Below are 17567 nucleotides of genomic sequence, written 5' to 3'. Positions count from 1 at the left end.
GGTGCAGGATTTCGTGCACCGGGCCTCTAGTCAATAAAAAAAAAAAATGTGTACTTTTATATTTTTTCCAGAGGATAAGCACAGTGAACAATTTGATTGCTAAGCTTCAATCAGTTTACTATAAGTACTAAAGTTTAAGTCAGTTTACCAGTCTTAAGATAAAATGGTCACTTTTCCAAGAGGACCATAAGTAAAAATTGCTGGCCTTGCTAGCTTTTTAAAATTAAATCCAAATCCCTCAATTCAGTATTCAGGGCACTCAATCCAGTATCCCCTGATAAGCCTGTGCCTTATCTCAGTTTGAGTCAAGATAATACCAACACTATCCTACACCTTTACAGCTCAGGCTCAACTCAGAGGACAGCAGACGTCCACCTTGTTCACCACTATATCCTCAATGCTTAAGGATGTTCAATAACTACTGCTGAGAAATCAACCACCCAACCATTTGAGTTAGATGAAAAAAAACCGAGAGAGAATCCAGTTCCTGAAAGAATCTCCTTAAAGAGACAAGCCAACTTAATGCAAGCTGATGAAGCTAAATACAACAGGGTAATAGAGAGTGGATGGCTTTGCTTAATTCTGGGGTTGGTCCAAAACTCATTAGAGGCCCATGTGTAAAAAGTTTTAAAATTCTACAGTAAGCCCTAGCTGGTTTGGCTCAGCGGATAGAGTGTTGCAGACTGAAGGGTCCCAGGTTTGATTCCAGTCAAGGGCGCATGGCAGGTTGTGGGCTCGATCCCCAGTGGGGGGGCGTGCAGGAGGCAGCCCATCAATGATTCTCTCTCATCATTGAGGTTTCTATCTCTCTCTCCCTCTCCCTTCCTCTCTGAAATCAATAAAAAAATATATATAAAAAATTCTACATTAAGGAAAGTAAACATGTTAATCCAAATTTTAATCTAACTTTACAAATAACGCTAAATTTGCACCTAGAGTGGAAACATCAATATTAGTCATGTCAACTAATTCTCACTGATCCCTTTTAATTTTGAATCTTTGTGGCACTTTTTTTTTTAATTGCTCGGCCTTTCACAGCACAAGATCACAAGATCTCTGGTTTAACAAGACTGTACCTCAAGTATTTGGTTTGTGTGTAAGTCCCACACAAACTAAAAGCTTAAATTTATATGTTAGTAGATTTGAGTTCCATTGTTCTCTCTTAAATCAAACACAGTGTTCTTGCACATTTTGATCCCTGCTACACCAATAAGTGATTCACAATGGAAGGCATTCTCCATTATGCACTGAGAAACATACGGCCAAGTAACTTTCCAGTGGAGTCTAGAATCTGTCCAGTAAATTAACTCCAACCACAACAGGGTTCAGAGCAGTGGTTCTCAACCTGTGGGTCACGACCCATTTGGGGGTCGAACGACCCTTTCACAGGGGTCGCCTAAGACCACCAGAAAACACATATATCTACACTAATAAAAGAGAAAAATGGTAATTGGCGTACAGCGATACCTTTTTCATTGGCTAATCAGGGCTATATGCAAATTAACTGCCAACTAAGATTGGCAGTTAACTGCCAACTAAGATTGGCAGTTAACTGCCAACAAGATGGCGGCTAATTTGCATATGTAGGCACAATGCAGGGAGGCGAAAGGGAAAGCAGGAAGAAGCCCCCTGCCACTGACAGTGATCGGAAACCCAGGGGGGAGCTAAGAGCTGGGGGGCAGGGCAAAGGCGGCCCTGGAGCCGCCTTTGCCCTGCCCCCCAGCCATGATCGGGGAATCAGGCACCTTTGCCACCCTGGCCAGTGATAGCAGGGAGTAGGGGTGGAGCCAGCGATGGGAGCTGGGCACGGTCGAAGCTGGCAGTCCCAGGAGCTAGGGGTCCCTTGCCTGGGCCTAAAGCGAAGCCCACGATCGCAGCGCACCCCACTGCCACTGCAGGTCCCCGCTGCCCGGGCCGGACGCCTAGGCCAGAGGTGTCAGGCCTGGGCAGGGGCGGAGCCTGCAACCGCGGGGAGCTGGGGGTCCCCTGCCCAGGCCTGACACCTCTGCCGGAGGCCACAGGCCTGGTCAAGGGGCCGATCCGGTGATTGGTGATCGGAGGGTGATGAGGGTCAACTCCTCTGGCTGAGGCATCAGGCCTGGGTGGGGGGCGGAGCCGGGGATTGGGGGGCTATGATGGTCCCCTTGCCCAGGCCTGAAGCCTTGGTCAGAGGCGTCAGGCTTGGGCGGGGGGTGGAGCAAGCGATCAGAGGGAGATGGGGGTCCCCTGCCCAGGCATGATTCCTGGGCCAGAGGCCTCAGGCCTGGGCGGGGGCCAGAGCCAGTGATCGGGGGGAAATGGGAGTCCCCTGTCCAAGCCTGACACCTCTGGCGGAGGCGTCAGGCCTGGGCAAGGGGCCGATCAGGCGATCGGAGGGTGATGGGGGTCAACGCCTGAGGGCTCCCAGTATGTGAGAGGGGGCAGGCTGGGCTGAGGGACACTCTCCCCCACTCCCCCCCCACACACACACCCAGTGCACGAATTTCGTGCACCGGGCCCCTAGTAATTACATATTGTTTTTGTGATTAATCACTATGCTTTAATTATGGTCAATTTGTAACAATGAAATTGGAGGTCACCACAACATGAGGAACTGTATTAAAGGGTCGCGGCTTTAGGAAGGTTGAGAACCACTGGTTCAGAGGGTTTGGGTGGTTCTGTACTGCAGCTGCTGTCAGTTTCCCATGGATGGTCTATGTTCTCTTAAGTCCAGATCCTTATGGTGCCAGTGACCAGTATGATGACACTCAAGGAAAAGGCAAAAGAGATAATACCTAACCTCACCTCACTCCCTCTCCTTAGCCCCCTAGCACCTTCTGCTCTGTACTTTTATTTTGGGGGGGGGGGTGGTTAGGGGGAGTGGTGGCAGATATTTAGCTGTAGATTTGAAATGTCTAAGAGTACTCAAGAGAAAATATAACGGATAAAGCCAGATATAACTGCAATATTTAAAAAAGTACAAAGATGCCCTAACCGGTTTGGCTCAGTGGATAGAGCGTCAGCCTGCGGACTCAAGGGTTCCAAGTTCGATTCCAGTCAAGGGCATGTACCTTGGTTGCGGGCACATCCCCAGTAGGGGGTGTGCAAGAGGCAGCTGATCGATGTTTCTCTCTCATTGATGTTTCTAACTCTCTATCCCTCTCCCTTCCTCTCTGTAAAAAATTAATAAAACATGTTTTTTAAAAAAAGTAGAAAGATCAAAGCTGGCACAAAACGTTTAGAATTCATTAGTTGGTATAGAAGCCATGAGACTGAATGAGCTCATATAGAAAAAAATGTTTAGTGAGATCAAGAAGAAATGTGGAATAGAGCAAATGGTGCAAGGAAAGGAAACTGAGCAGGCATGTCCAATGAAATAGGAGGAAAACCAGGAAAATGGTTTCAGAGATGACAAGAGAAGAAAATATCCCAGGAAGGTAGAAGTGGGCAACAAAGACAAATGCTGCTGAGATGTCAACTAAGATGAAAGTGGAGAAATGACTACTAGCTTTTGTTAAGAGTCACTGATGACTTTCAAGAATCAAAATAGAGGTTTCTGTGAAGTGGGAAAGGGAAGACAATGTCTACAGATGGTTCCTAGATGAGGGGCTGCATACTACAGTGACCTTAAAGGAGCTCATGCTCTATACACAGTGTGCTTTCATTATCAAAGCAGTTACATACCAGCAGGGCTTTGTTCTCATTAATTGCTGTGCCCACAAGAATGGGTGAGGGGCAGCAGTTAGATGGCTAGAAGAGATTCCCTAGTTCTTTTTTCTTATATATTTTTTATTGATTTCAGAGAGGAAGGGCGAGGGAGAGATAGGAAAAAATATCAATGATGAGAGAGAATCATTGACTGGCTGCGTCCTGGGTGCCCCCTACTGGGGATTGAGCCCGCAAACGTGGCATATGCCCTTAAGCTGAATCGAGCCAAACCAGCTAGGGCTTTTCTCTAGTTCTTAACGGTCAACCGGGGAAGTGGAAAAAATAATTCCACTCTATCCTCACTCACCAACAGAGGGCAGATGAAGCCTACTCACACATGGGATGGCACACAGCAAATGTTTAGTCAAGATTAAAGAACATAAGCAAACCCAATAGGTCTTTATTAGTTCATGCACTTCATTTGCTGGATGGCTGTGAAGACTGAAAGATGAAAGGTATGTGAAAGATGCCCAACACAATGTCAACTACATCACTGGTATTTCTTTTTTTTAGCTCTGGGGACGTGCAAGCTGAATACTCCACATCTATTGGTCAGAACACATTAAGAATTGCTCTTTCGCCCAAATCCTGAAAGTTAAATCTCAGTTAAGCCAGGCCTCAAAGGAGCATTGAACCCTATTTCCCATGGCATCTACAAGTCCTTCCTATTTTGTAAGTAGCCTTACAGATTCTGTGGACAAAGGCGTTATATGGAGAATTTGAAACAAGCAAGCAGACAGGCAAATTTCATCCACCCCTTCATTAACCTTGTCAACTTGGACCCTAATGTGTAAAGTGACAAAGTGAAATGGAGGGAAGGAAAGAACAGAGTCAGAGACAGACTAGATCTCTGAATAGAATAGATCCAAAGTAAAAATCATCTCTATCTGGAGCTCACAAAAGATCTGGGTTACCGTCGGCTGCAAACTGCTGCTCTCCTGGTTGTAGATCCTGCCGGAAGTCATTCTCCTCATCTGAGTCATCTGGATGATTGTTGTCATGGATGTTGGCATTATTCTGGGCATTGTTATCATTGTCGTTGTTAGAGTTCTGGTTGCTGACAAGGGCTGAGGACACCCCAATTCCAGTGCCTGCACTTAGACCAACTCGAGCACAGCCCTAAGGTTAAGACAAAACCACACACTTATATCCCTTATTTCATCTCTACATAAGAATATTTAAATAGAACTTTATTTATGAAATGCTTTTACATACACATACAAGAATTCATTTAAGGCTCACAACACTTCAAGCAAGACAAATTGTTATTATGCTTGATTTTCAGATGAGATGCAGGATGGGAAGAGAGCCACCCAACAGCACATGACCAGTAAGAGGTACAGCTGGGACTTGAAACCCAGTGTTCTGACCTCAAATTCCACTGACTCAACAGTGGGAATGTAACCATTAAGAACTGATAAGAGAGAACATTCTTAGTTGAAGCATTAATTTTTTTTTACAATGAGAGTATAAGAAATTTTATTTGTTAAGCAGTTTTAAAATAACATTTTGTTCAACTGGGCAATCTCAAATTTCCCAGGATACACAACCAACTAAAAAAGACAGCAGCAAAGTAAGACATTTCCAAATAAATCCATAATCCTCATTTATATTTTGGGTTCCAATTAGTATGAGTAATAATTTGTATTAGCCCAAATTTCTGTCTTTACTCTTACTGTATCTTCAGTTTATAAAACTGATGAAGACAGCTTTTCCACTTACTTTTTTCTTTCCCTTTTCTAGAGACCCCTTAATACTCATTTACAAGAAAGAGGCCGTGCATTATTCTGACCTTTATGCCTCCACTGGCAGTAAAAAGTCCAATTATAAGACTGTAAAGGCATATTATTAGGAAGAAAACACTTGTTTTGTTTTCTTCCTTGGGTACCAAAATAAATGAACAAAAATTCTCTTAAATATGATTTACTTTGGGTGGTTCACGAAACATCTGGTCCAGTGAAATAAACTCCAGGCTGGGCAATAATTCAATAAACTGGCCGAAGGAGTCCAGCTTCAAAGCATGGCACCGCACTAAGTTGATATCAACCAATCGTGTCCATCTTGAGTGATCTGTTGATGAAATGGCCACAGAGAATTTAAGCAACACTTTCTCCATTACTGATGAATTTTGCTTTAGGTCACAAAAACTTTCAAATCTGGTTTCTTTAAGCAATTTTTCTCTTATCTCTACAACTTGATAACTGTTAACTATGATGTTTGTTACCTAATTTCACTGTGGGAATCATTAACATGTAACCAAGTTAGCCTGGATTTAAACGTTATCCACTCAACAACCTACATACCTATTCAACAATGGGACACTAGTTAAAGAAATATTGGTGCATTAATTTAATAGAACATTATGCAGCTTTTAAAAGAATGAAGAACTGAATATGCTTGATTTGGAAAGCTCTCAAAACATTCTTAGTACAGAAGACAAGCTACCGGACTGCATACATAGCAGGATCCTTTTGTATATATAAATCATTTTCAATGCTAGACATGTATAGGGTGCAACATGCCCAAAATAGTCTGCCCATAGAATATACAAGAAACCGTTGATGGTGGTTACCTTTGAGAAGAGGAGACTTTTCATTTTGTACCTTTCTGTACTGATTGATATTGTTTTATCAAGTGCATGTATTATTTTAGTTTTTAAGTGTTAACAGGAGTTCTGAGTGATGGGATTATAGGCCATTTTTTTTTCTTCTTTATACTCTTCTGTATTTAAGAAAACAAACAAATCAAAAACCCAATAAATGTTATTTTTTAAAAGTGGTGTACACTTCCTAAACTTAAAGTTTGGATTTCCCAATAACTTCTTGGTGCAGCTGGGCCAAGGATTTCATTTCTGGTGGGTGAGACATGGTCATTCTAATGAGTGACTGATCTCAACAGAGGCCCCAGAGCCCAAAAACAGGCCTGAAGACAGGCTTTGTGAGGAGCTACAATATCCCTGGGCGGTGGCTCAGACAGCAGAGGAGGCAGTTCTGTAGGTTGTTTGTGAGGGGGCATGGTTTGATTAAAGAGGATGTCACAATGAAAATTCTGTAGTTCTGAATTTATTTAAAGGTTGAGAATTTAGGTATTTAAGGACCTTTAAAGAAATAAATAGTATTACACTCTTAGGGAGAAAAATCAATTCCCTCATAAGGAAAAATGCCAAGTGCAAAAGTCATGGGGGGGTGGGGGGGTGGGGGGGGGAGGAGGGCGGTGTGGAGAGATCTGAAATAGCCTAGGATTTTAAGGTGACAAAAAATGTCTCTAAGTTAATGTGTAATATGTCACCTAACTAAAGTTAGATATATACCCACTTTGCCCTTTCAGATAATGTGCCATTTGAAGGTAATTCAGAAGAAACAACCATAGTATCCCAAGCAACAATTTCTAACCTTCATTGTATGTGCCTGGCCCAAAGAGGTATATATTAAGATCAGGGCACTTGAATCCATAACCTGGACAGTGCAAACTTCTGGGCAGAAAATGTCAGGAGTTCAGAGGCACTGAATATACTTCCTACTCGGTTATCAAAGGTTCCCAGAACTTGTATGAATAATTCATATAAAATACCTACATTTTATATTACGAATGCAATCCATAGTACACATAGAAAACAAAGATACATATTATCTCGACATAAAATACAGGCAGATTTAAGCCTACAGTACCTGAGATCCAATTGTATGGATTATGTAGATGGGGGCAATTATAAATTGCCAGATATTTGATACAGGAAAAAACTTCGTTGACTGCCTTCATCCCTATATCGGTGATAATACCAGGATTTTCTACCACATCGGCCAGACCGTACTTCACCAGATCTGCATTAGCCATTCTGCCTAAAAAGAGAAATAGACTGTTTTTTAAAAAAGGTTAAGTGTCCAGGAGCATTACCAATTCTTTATCTTAACATCCAGTACAATCACTCTCTATGATCATTCTGTGTCATCTGTCCATCATCAGATTCAGGTTCAGGTATAGTTTTTAATTAGGTGTATTGTACAAATGGGCATTAAAGTAAGAATTTATATTAAAAGTTAAGGGGAGGCAGCTAATAGGAAAAATTATTTCCAATTATTTAGAAAAGGCAAAAAGCAAAAGTTCTTAAAGCAAAACGGACAGATATATTGCATTAGTTCAAGTTTACGGTGAAGTTTTAGTTTTATCTTTTAAAAGAAAAATAATACCTTAAAAATATAACTCACATGTTTATGGAGTTGGGTGTAGCCATATGTAGAGAAGAATAAACTTGGGGAATTGAGATTCATTTTAAGAGCCCATGTTATTGGTTGGTAAATCTGTATCTGTCTCCAGGACATGGACTTCTAACTCAAACACACCCACCCTCTCTGCCACTGAGCTCCTACTGTCTTGTCACAGACAAGGTGTATATAAGTAGAAGCGGCCCCTCCATTCTGGTTTATGCCATTGGAAATCACACCTCATCCCTTGTCCCCTATCAGTGTTTCTCTCATCTGTCTTCCCTCTACTCTCCAGGATGGTCCAGTTGACTATGAACACTTTGAAGTAAAAACGGAACTTATCTAGTTCACATTTCCACTTTCATTGTCCAGCACAAGGCTGGGGATATAGGAATTCAAACATCTTCCCAGTCCTTGTAATCAAGTGACACAAAGCACAAAGAAAACAGTTGCTCTGGTGAAACTGCCCTGCATACTAGAGGGATTTATACCTTCAGTTCGGAACATGCTTAAAACAAGCAATCTACTCCAAAACCCTTCCAATTTCGCTTTCCATATAGTTCAGTCTCTCTCTGATAGTCCCCTTTTTGGGCATTTACTGGCATTTGCAGATTACACCTGAACCCATCCTTTACCATTAAGCTGAGCAGTTTTCTTCAGTCTCCTGATAAAAAGCTTTATCTTGCCCTTTGGACTTGAAACTTGCCTTTTCTCTCCTCTGATCAGGTAAATCTTGAACTGACCCTGTTCCTTGGGTGCTGTCTGAATAAACAGCCTGATGTGAGAAATCCATGTCCTACATTCACTCCTTCGAGACTACTAGCGTGTTCCTGCTCTTAGGGTCTCCTGACTGTAACACTCCCTCAAAACCCTGAGGACATCACCAAAGACTCATTTTTGTTTTTTGGTTCAGCTCACAGTTCTGCTAAAAGTTACCATTACTGAATGCTTTCTAAATGTCAGAGATTATAATAATAAAAGCCCATGTTTTCTCATTTGTTAAATGAAGATAAAACCACAACAAATAAGAAAACATGGACTAAAGTAACTTGCTCAAAGCCCCGCGATTAATAGCAGGCAGTCCTCAAGTCCATCTCCCTCCCTCTCTCTAAAGCTTCAGCACTAAAGACTACTCTGTACTGCTTCTGGTTTTCAATGAGTGTTACATCCCTATCACATTTACAGGAAGCTCTGAGATCATAAATCTATATAAATATTCATCCTTGGGTCACTTATATTCCTAATACACAGCCATCTGCTTTTCAGCATGTCCATTTCCTCAATCTGGCACTGTCACTTCTACCATAAATGTCTGAGACAAGGATTTTTGTCTCTTTTTATATTTTGCCAGACCCTCTGTAACAAAAAAAGTGACTCAAGTTTTACCAGGGGCCACCCCCAGCTCCTAGACAGATGCTTTAAAATCTAAATCACTGAGGCTGAGATTTAGTGACAGAGTATGACCAGTGACCTCTCGTTCCTCTCTAAATAGAGGCACCTGGATCCTATTCTGATGCAGAGAATTCTAGGCTGCCTTTGGAGAAGCAGAGAAGAACAATTATACTAGAGAAATGGATGAACTGCAGCAAATATGAAGAGGATAGCTTATAAAAAAAGGTCAGTGCTAAGGGACTATTAAATATGAAAAAGACTGAAACAAGTTATTTTGAAAAGTATAAGGTAATAGTAGTCAAAGGTAAAGTGTTTTTCTTTGAAAATATGTAGGGAGGGGACAGAAACACAATAGAGAAATATGCCCTGGTCGGGTAGCTCAGTTGGTTGGAGCACCATCCCAATACAGCAAAGTTGTGGGTTCGATCTCCAGTCAGGGCACATACAAAAGGCAACCAATGAATGAATAAGTAAGTGAAACAACAAATCGATGTTTTGAGCTTTGGGGAAGAACAAAATGCAAGCTTATAGAAAGAACACTAATTACCAAACTAATAATTTTGTTAAGTTACTACATAGATAATATTACAACCTCATTCAAAACCAGAAAAGTTTGATATCAAATAAAGCAGATCCTAAAATGTCCTTCATTACAATGTTGATCAGATACCACAAGAACTTTACTCTTGTTTATATCAATTAGCCTATGGTTAAATTAGTTTTATTATACAAACATTGTTTTGCCACAGTTCAAAGAACTTACCAAAAACATTATGGAGGGACTTACTGTACACTGATTTTATATGAACTTACTATACTAATTTAGCATTTTAAAGCTATGTTGGTGAAAAGCTGATCTTTTTCAAAGCTATAAAGATTAAGTGATTCCTGTGTTAAACTGGCTGATTTCATTGTTTTAATCCTTCACCTGTATTAATGAGAACTGCAACAAAGAAAAAGTAGGAAAAAAAACCCTATTACTATGACAATTATTAGAAATGAAAAAGGACAACAGTCACGCTGTTTGACCTGGACTATCCTGACCAGAGGAATTAAGCCTTCTATGGTTTTCTACAACACAAATTAGATCCAAAGAAAAAAATGCCATCTGGAATGACAGTGAACAGTGTAAGAAAGACTTGTTGCAAATTACATGGGGAATAAACTAATTCTTGCAAAAATAAAAACATGCTGGTGTTCTTGCATGTATGACTAACGTCATGTGGGAGAAAAGTTTGAATAACGAATTGACATGCATTCAAACCCAAAGGCTAAGTTCCCCATTGTAAATACATTCCAGAAAATGCTGTGAACAAGCCTTCCAACAGCAATCATCATTAAATGAATACTGACCATTATGTGCTCACACTATCTGGGAAATCCAGTAGCCCAGCGGGCTAATTATGGAAATGAAGAGCATGGGCAGGGAATGGGACCTCATCTGAGAGGACCATCAAAAGCTTCAAGAAGTGTGGCAGATCAAATTCAACAAATGGAACCAAGGATGACATTCTGTGAAAAAAATGAAGCAGAATGGGAAAGAAACTTGGGCAGCAAAGTGGAGACAATATCAAATGTAGATAAGGATTTTTTTTTTTAGTATACTGATAATCACTACATTTTCTATAATATGCTAAATTCAGAGGCAATAATGAAAAAAATAATCACTGACACTTCAAGCTTAAATTAAAAATTTCTTTTTCAAGAAGTGAGAGCACCTAAGAGTTTAAGTTGTCTTATATTCAGGAAAATATCAAACACCCCAATTCAGGTTTCAGTCAAGTAAGTTCCCTCCAGTAATTCTAAAGAATAAAAAAATGGGATAAGTCTTACTCTGCAGCAAAAACTCATCTACATATCCCAGATGAAGGGTTTCAAACTGGGGGAACTCCAACTCTGCCATTTTTAGGGCAGAAAAGACGCCATCTTTGGTTAGGGAAGGCTGGATCCGAACTTCATGTAACCTATGAATAAAGATAAATCACAGTAAAATACAAGCAACCAGTAAAATACACAATCACAGTGAAATACAAGCAACCAGAATCAAAGGCTCTTCCTAATATAAGGTTCTGAAAGTAGTTTATCTTGCTGAAGTGTCAAATGCAAACAACTTTTCTCCTCTCCATTAAAAGATGTTAGAGATGTTTCCTTTAAATATACATAGTGCAAGGTGTGGGCACACCTTAGGTGGCACAGGGAAGTTCCTATTAAATAACAATGAATTACACAGGAAGAATCCTATATCCTTCCCAGTGCTTTCTTAAACCTGATTAAGTCAAATAAGAATCTGGTGCTGGTATTTTTTTTAACATCTTTTCTATGCTAACCATTATGTCCCATTTTAACAAAGAGTACAGTTCTACAGTAGGTAACAATACCTATTTACTTAAACTTAGAAACAGTTTTGCTTTATTTATTTTCTTAATATCCTACTGATAAAAAGACTTTTATTTACAAGTAAATTGAAAAAAATAGTTAATTCAACTTAAATCAAATATTAAAGTAGAAGTAGAGGTAGACTTCTTGATAACATAGGAAATAGTAAATGTGGCACAGTGATATGAAATGTGTTATAAGGTCAGGAACTTGAAAAGGCTGATTTTAAACAGATTTCTCAACAGCAAATAATATCTCCAACTAACTAAACTGATTCAGAAAATTGTTGAAGTTGAGACATGCTTCCTGAGAGGGCTACAGGTGCCAGAGAATCAATGCCGATGTCTGTTACACTCTCAGGCACTTCCAGAGAGCTGACAATTTTTCGCTGATAAGACCACATCCATTCAGACCTTGCTGGATCTGAAAGAGCAGCTCAACTGGTCATCAATTATAACATAGGACTGCCACTACATGATAACCCTGCTGCTATTTAAACAACTCCAGTGTATTTGAACTCTGAACAAGGCATGATCAAACTTTTCACACATATTCCCCCAAATTTTTGTAAAACAGGAAAATACATATACTTATAAGACAAGACACAAGTGAAGAGGAAACATACCTACGAGCAGCAGTGATAATGAGGTAACCAAGGTCTACTTCAAGAGCATTTTTGCAAGCTCCCAAAACAATGGTGTGCAAATTTCTAAAACCACCTGGTTAACAAAGAAAAGGAACAAGACATAAGACATTTCATTTGACCACAGTACTTTTAGTAAAGCATTTATTCTCACTTTAAATGATAACTTTTTTAAAATCTAAGTTTGTTTTTCTATTCAAATGAGTATCTCAAGATCAATTAGGACTATTAGTTATCTCCTAAGGTGAAAACTGATACTGTCACTCTGAAAAGACATTCTGATGGCGTCTGAAAATTAGTCCAAATTATTTAAATTTTAAGTAAGAATTTTCAGAAAGCCAGAAGCTCATGAGGGAATTGTAAGTAAGGAATCCTAGCATTTTCGGGCTAAAGTTTGAACCTCCAATATATTTATAAGAAATAAGATCAACACTACTTTATCTTTAACTGGTTTTGGCTATGTTTCTGACTTGTAAATACAGAGGGGAAAAATATACAAATTATTAATGTACATAGCTAAATGAATTTCACAAAAGACTGATTTGTTTTGAACTTCTTATAAATAAGGCTACACAGTATGCATACTTTTGTGTCTGGCTTTTTTTATTAAACATTTTGTTTATGAGATTCATCCATATTGTTGCCTGTAGCATTACTTTGTTCATTCTCATTGTTGCACAGTATTCCATTGCAAGAATATGTTACATTTTAATTTTCCATGCTATTGCTAAATAGGGATTTGGGTTGCTTCCATGTTGGAGCTTTTATGAATGTTACTATAAACAATTTTAAACACTCTCTTGGTGAATACTGTATGCATTTCTGTTGGATTTGAAGTATTATTGTCATTACTATTAGTGATAATGTTTATTTGTAACCAATGATACTTGATGATTTTCCATTTATACCAAAGGTGGGGAACATCTGGTCTGGCCCTGCCAAGGCATTAGGGGTGAGTTAATTAAATGTTTGACCAAATATAGAAGGATAATCTTTAAGTTGATAATTTTGTATGGCTCTCAAATGATGTTATAAATATCTAAATGGCCCTTGGCAGAAACAAGATTCCCTACCTGATTTATACTTTGAATATCCAAAGTTAGATTTTCAGTTCTCAAGTATTATCTAGCTAGCTAAACTTTTTGGTATTTCTGTTTCAATTAGATGTGATTAAAATGGAGAGGGTTCTATTACATATCATGATTTAAAATATAATTAATGTGACCTAAAGAATAAAATGTTCATTTTTTTAAAAGCCATAATCTAATGGATGGGTCTATATCCAAGTCATAAACATGAAAACATTTTATATACTATTAAATATAGTTATGTTATTAATACCTGAGTTGTTCTGGTATCCAAGTCAAAAAACATCTCTTAAAACCAAAGAGCATTAGACATCCTTGTTAACATTTCTCAGAAACAATCTGAATATAACAGATGTATTAACTAAATATAAGTATTAACAAGCCAGAAAACATGCCTTATCACTCTATTTAAGAAGGTTTAACATTGCATAAAATGGAAATGAATACTAGCTTGTGCTCATGGTTACTTAGTCTCTATGAAATACACCAGACAGAAAGTGCCATTACTGACAAGCATTTTCTTTTGAAAAGACTCAAAAGAGAAGTAAGTAATATCTTAATGATCTTTAAAAATTGATTTTTAAAATATTTAGTAACTAAAGAAAAACAAATACCTGATCTCCAACTGTCTTCAACTACATGTTGGATAAGACCTCCAAGGAAAGGAACTCGAACCATTTCTAAGTGTTCCAAGTTTCGGGCAGAGGCCAGGCCTGTTACTAAAGGGACATATTTCAAGGAGTTTGTAGGACCTGGGAAAAAGAAAAACAAAATTTAATGAATTATATAAACAGCCCTAAAGACAAATTTTCAAGTCAGCAGTTGAAATAACATAAATTCTATGTTGGAAAATGAGATCCAAGTAGTTGGCTCTTTGCCATTTAAACTTATTAGAATGTAAGTATTGGCCTGTTAACCATATACTTAGGATTTGTCAAGAATATTGCATAGGTTTTGGGTTTTTTTAAAAATAAATTCCGTGAAGTCTTAATAGTTTTGAGCTCAAAATAACTAAGGGGGGGGAAAGCCAATTTGAAAATTTGATCCTTCACTCAAGTAAATAGCACAATCACTTAAACATATCTCTAGGTAATGATTGTTGTATTAAGTGTTATGGAAGATCATAAAAGATATGGTCCTATCGAAGAGCTTGCAACTAGCATGGAGATAAAACTAACATGAAAAATTATAAAAATATAAAAAGGCAGGACATATCAAGTACAAAAATAAGATCTTCTATACTATATTTAAAAAAAGAAAGAAATAGAATAGAAAGGGAAGCAGAAAGAGGCAGAACTTGAAGGATGTATACAAGTAAAGAGGAGGAAGGAAGTTTGTAACTCAGGATATACAGCATAAGGAAAGACACTGAGGTGAAGGTGGTATTGTTGTAGACAGTATGTAGGCAGACCTGACTATAAAAGAATGTGTATCTTGGGAAGGAATCAAAAATCAAGGATATCAAGAAGGGCCCTGGTTATTGTAAAATTTAAAGCACAATAGTTTGCACTTGACACGCTCGGGAAACAGAGACACTGAAGGTTTCTGAACTAAAAGCAGTATCATAAAAGCAGTGTTTTATGCTTTAAAGTACATTAGATCAACTATTTACATGCAGAATGATTAGGTGACCAAAGACAAAGAAAGCAAACAGAAATCTGTTAAAACAATCCAAAAAAAGTGACCAAAGACAAAGAAAGCAAACAGATATCTATTAGAACAATCCTATAAAAAAGTGTGAAAGTGCCTATAAGAAATACTTAGAGACATAGTGACACCTTTTTTTTGCTAAGGGTCAGACACAAATCATGTATCTACTGTCTTCAAACAAAAAGTGTATTTATCTTCACAAGGTAAGTTACAAAACACATACTATAGTAGTAGCAAAATATAATTTTGTTTATGAATGTAGCTATGGAGTTTGCTTTAGGTTATTTTTAGAATAGCATATGTGTACTAGTAACTCCACCATGACTATGTCCCATTACCTGCACAGTTCCTCATGACGAAAGTTCGCAAGCTGATGCAAAGAAAGTCTTTGAATGGCTGTGGCTTAGTGAGTCTTACCCACTTCATATAAAGGTGCCTTAACATTGGGATACAAGGAATTTCAGGAACATTCACCCCTAAAACATATATGTAAAAAAAGAACAAACAAGAAAATCACCAAGAAACTCTGTATTCTGTATCTAAGTTCGAGTCTATTTTCAAGTTGATAACATATACTTCATGGATATTTTATTCAGAACAAATTACCCCATTAAAATCTATCAACTTTGGCTCACTTAAAACAGTCTTGTAAAGAACAATGTAAACAAACCATAAATAGACAAGGTACTTTGTTATTTCTTGAGTAAAAGCACATGGGAAGATAGGATTTTATGTTATACACATAAGTCTTTCTCATAACACCACAACCCTTCCAGGATACATTTGCCCAGTGGATATAATATAAATATAGGTTACTGATAGCAAAAGTAAGAAGATACAGAAACAATATACAAAATTACTATTTCACTACCAGTGTCCACTATCCTGCCAGTGGGCAAACTAAATTTCTCAGCACAAATGCAGGCTAGCTGGCTTTAAAAATCCTGGTTTCTGACTGATATCAGACACGGAGATTAAAGCTCTTCTTACAAATGTATGAATCTTAAGGATCTGTAGATGTGTGGTAGGAGCCAGTCAGCATGATGCTAAGAAAGTGAGAGACCTATCAGTCATTTATTTTAATACTAGAGGCCTGGTACATGGATTCGTGCACCAGTGGGGGTCCCTTGGCCTGTCCTGTGGACATGCCCTGGGGGGGTCCTGGATTGCGAGAGGGAGCAGGCCAGGCCGAGGGAGGGACCCCAGCGGTGCACAATTGGGGCCGGGAAGGGCCCGCAGGAGGGCTCCAGGGCATGTCCAGCCTGTCAGTCCCAATCATCTAGCTCAGTCCAGTTCAGCCGGACCCCAGCATCAAGCTAACCAACCAGTCAGAGCGTCTGCCCCCTGGTGGTCAGTGCGCGTCATAGCAACTGGTCCAACAACCAGTTGGACATTTAGCATATTAGGCTTTTATTATATAGTATTTCAAATTGATAAAGTTACTTTGCCCTTCTGATCCATGAGTGGCTTAAAGCTAGAAATCACAGAGGACCATGTCTGGAAGAAAGGGGTGGGGATTTATGGTGGGAGGAAAAGTCAGGAAATATGGAAGAAAGAAGACAGGTAACTTGTACATTCTAAATGGAAGGAAGCAGATCCAGAACTTGCTTGAGAGTCTAAACCAGCCATGGGCAAACTACGGCCCATTTGAAATGAATAAAACTAAAAAAATAAAAAATAAAAAAAAAAGACTGTACCCTTTTATGCAATGATGTTTACTTTGAATTTATATTAGTTCACACAAACACTCCATCTGTGCTTTTGTTCCGGCCCTCCGGTCCAGTTTAAGAACCCACTGTGGCCCTCGAATCAAAAAGTTTGCCCACCCCTGGTCTAAACACTGCAGGCTACAGAATAGCCAAGGAAGTGACACAGGTTCTGAGAGATATCCAAGGGTCCAGGGTTACGGTATTTCATAAGCAGCAGCTGGCTAAACCAGCTTAATGCAACTTTTAAATTTGAGTCAGTAGAAGCCCTGCTAGCAATGGTAACTAGAGAAAGCAATATTAGAGTATTTGAATGACTGGTTCTTTAAAAGCTAAATTCTACAGAAAGCTAAATTCTACTGTATTGATAACTTCTTAACCTGGTACTTCCAAATAAGCATGGTTAACTTAACTTTGAATGATGCATACACATTGGATGGCAACAGATGGGAAGTAAAATTGAGGATGAGACCAAAGGAAAAAAAAAAAACAGAGGAAGTAAAGTACAGATTGAGACTCAAGATGCAAAATTCAAAAATATATCTACCATGATGATGGTAGTTCTGATTAGGAAACCCAAGGTACCAAGGGTGAGACAGATGCAGATGAGACATCATATGCCCAATCTACATTTGCCCCAAATCCATTCTATACACAAAGACTATTACCTGTCTTCCCCAGCACGTTCATTAATTTACTACCCACATTTGTATCACCATTACAGTGTTAAGCTGCTGAATTAATCAAGTTATTTAATGCATTTCAACTTACCAAGTACATATTTTTTTTGCAATGAACGGTGACAGGAATCATAGAAAACATA

The 17567-nt window shown here is 38.8% G+C and overlaps 1 protein-coding gene across 2 annotated transcripts in view; it reads right to left on the bottom strand.

The window, feature by feature from the left end:
• The window catches only part of FBXO38 (F-box protein 38), a 54175-nt gene that overhangs the window by 19352 nt on the left and 17256 nt on the right, over positions 1-17567 (bottom strand). For both annotated transcript variants that reach the window (XM_081091841.1, XM_081091842.1), the window contains exons 6-12: positions 15377-15514; positions 14003-14140; positions 12283-12376; positions 11115-11245; positions 7356-7526; positions 5615-5757; positions 4602-4806 (exon numbers count right to left, since the gene is read on the bottom strand). In XM_081091841.1, coding sequence (XP_080947967.1) covers positions 4602-4806; positions 5615-5757; positions 7356-7526; positions 11115-11245; positions 12283-12376; positions 14003-14140; positions 15377-15514 — 1020 coding nt within the window. The remainder of the gene's footprint in view (positions 1-4601; positions 4807-5614; positions 5758-7355; positions 7527-11114; positions 11246-12282; positions 12377-14002; positions 14141-15376; positions 15515-17567) is intronic.

This window comes from Myotis nattereri, assembly GCF_964212035.1.
Source record: "Myotis nattereri genome assembly, chromosome: 5".
NCBI classification, from domain to species: domain Eukaryota; kingdom Metazoa; phylum Chordata; class Mammalia; order Chiroptera; family Vespertilionidae; genus Myotis; species Myotis nattereri.
This window is presented reverse-complemented; position numbering and strand designations above follow the sequence as displayed.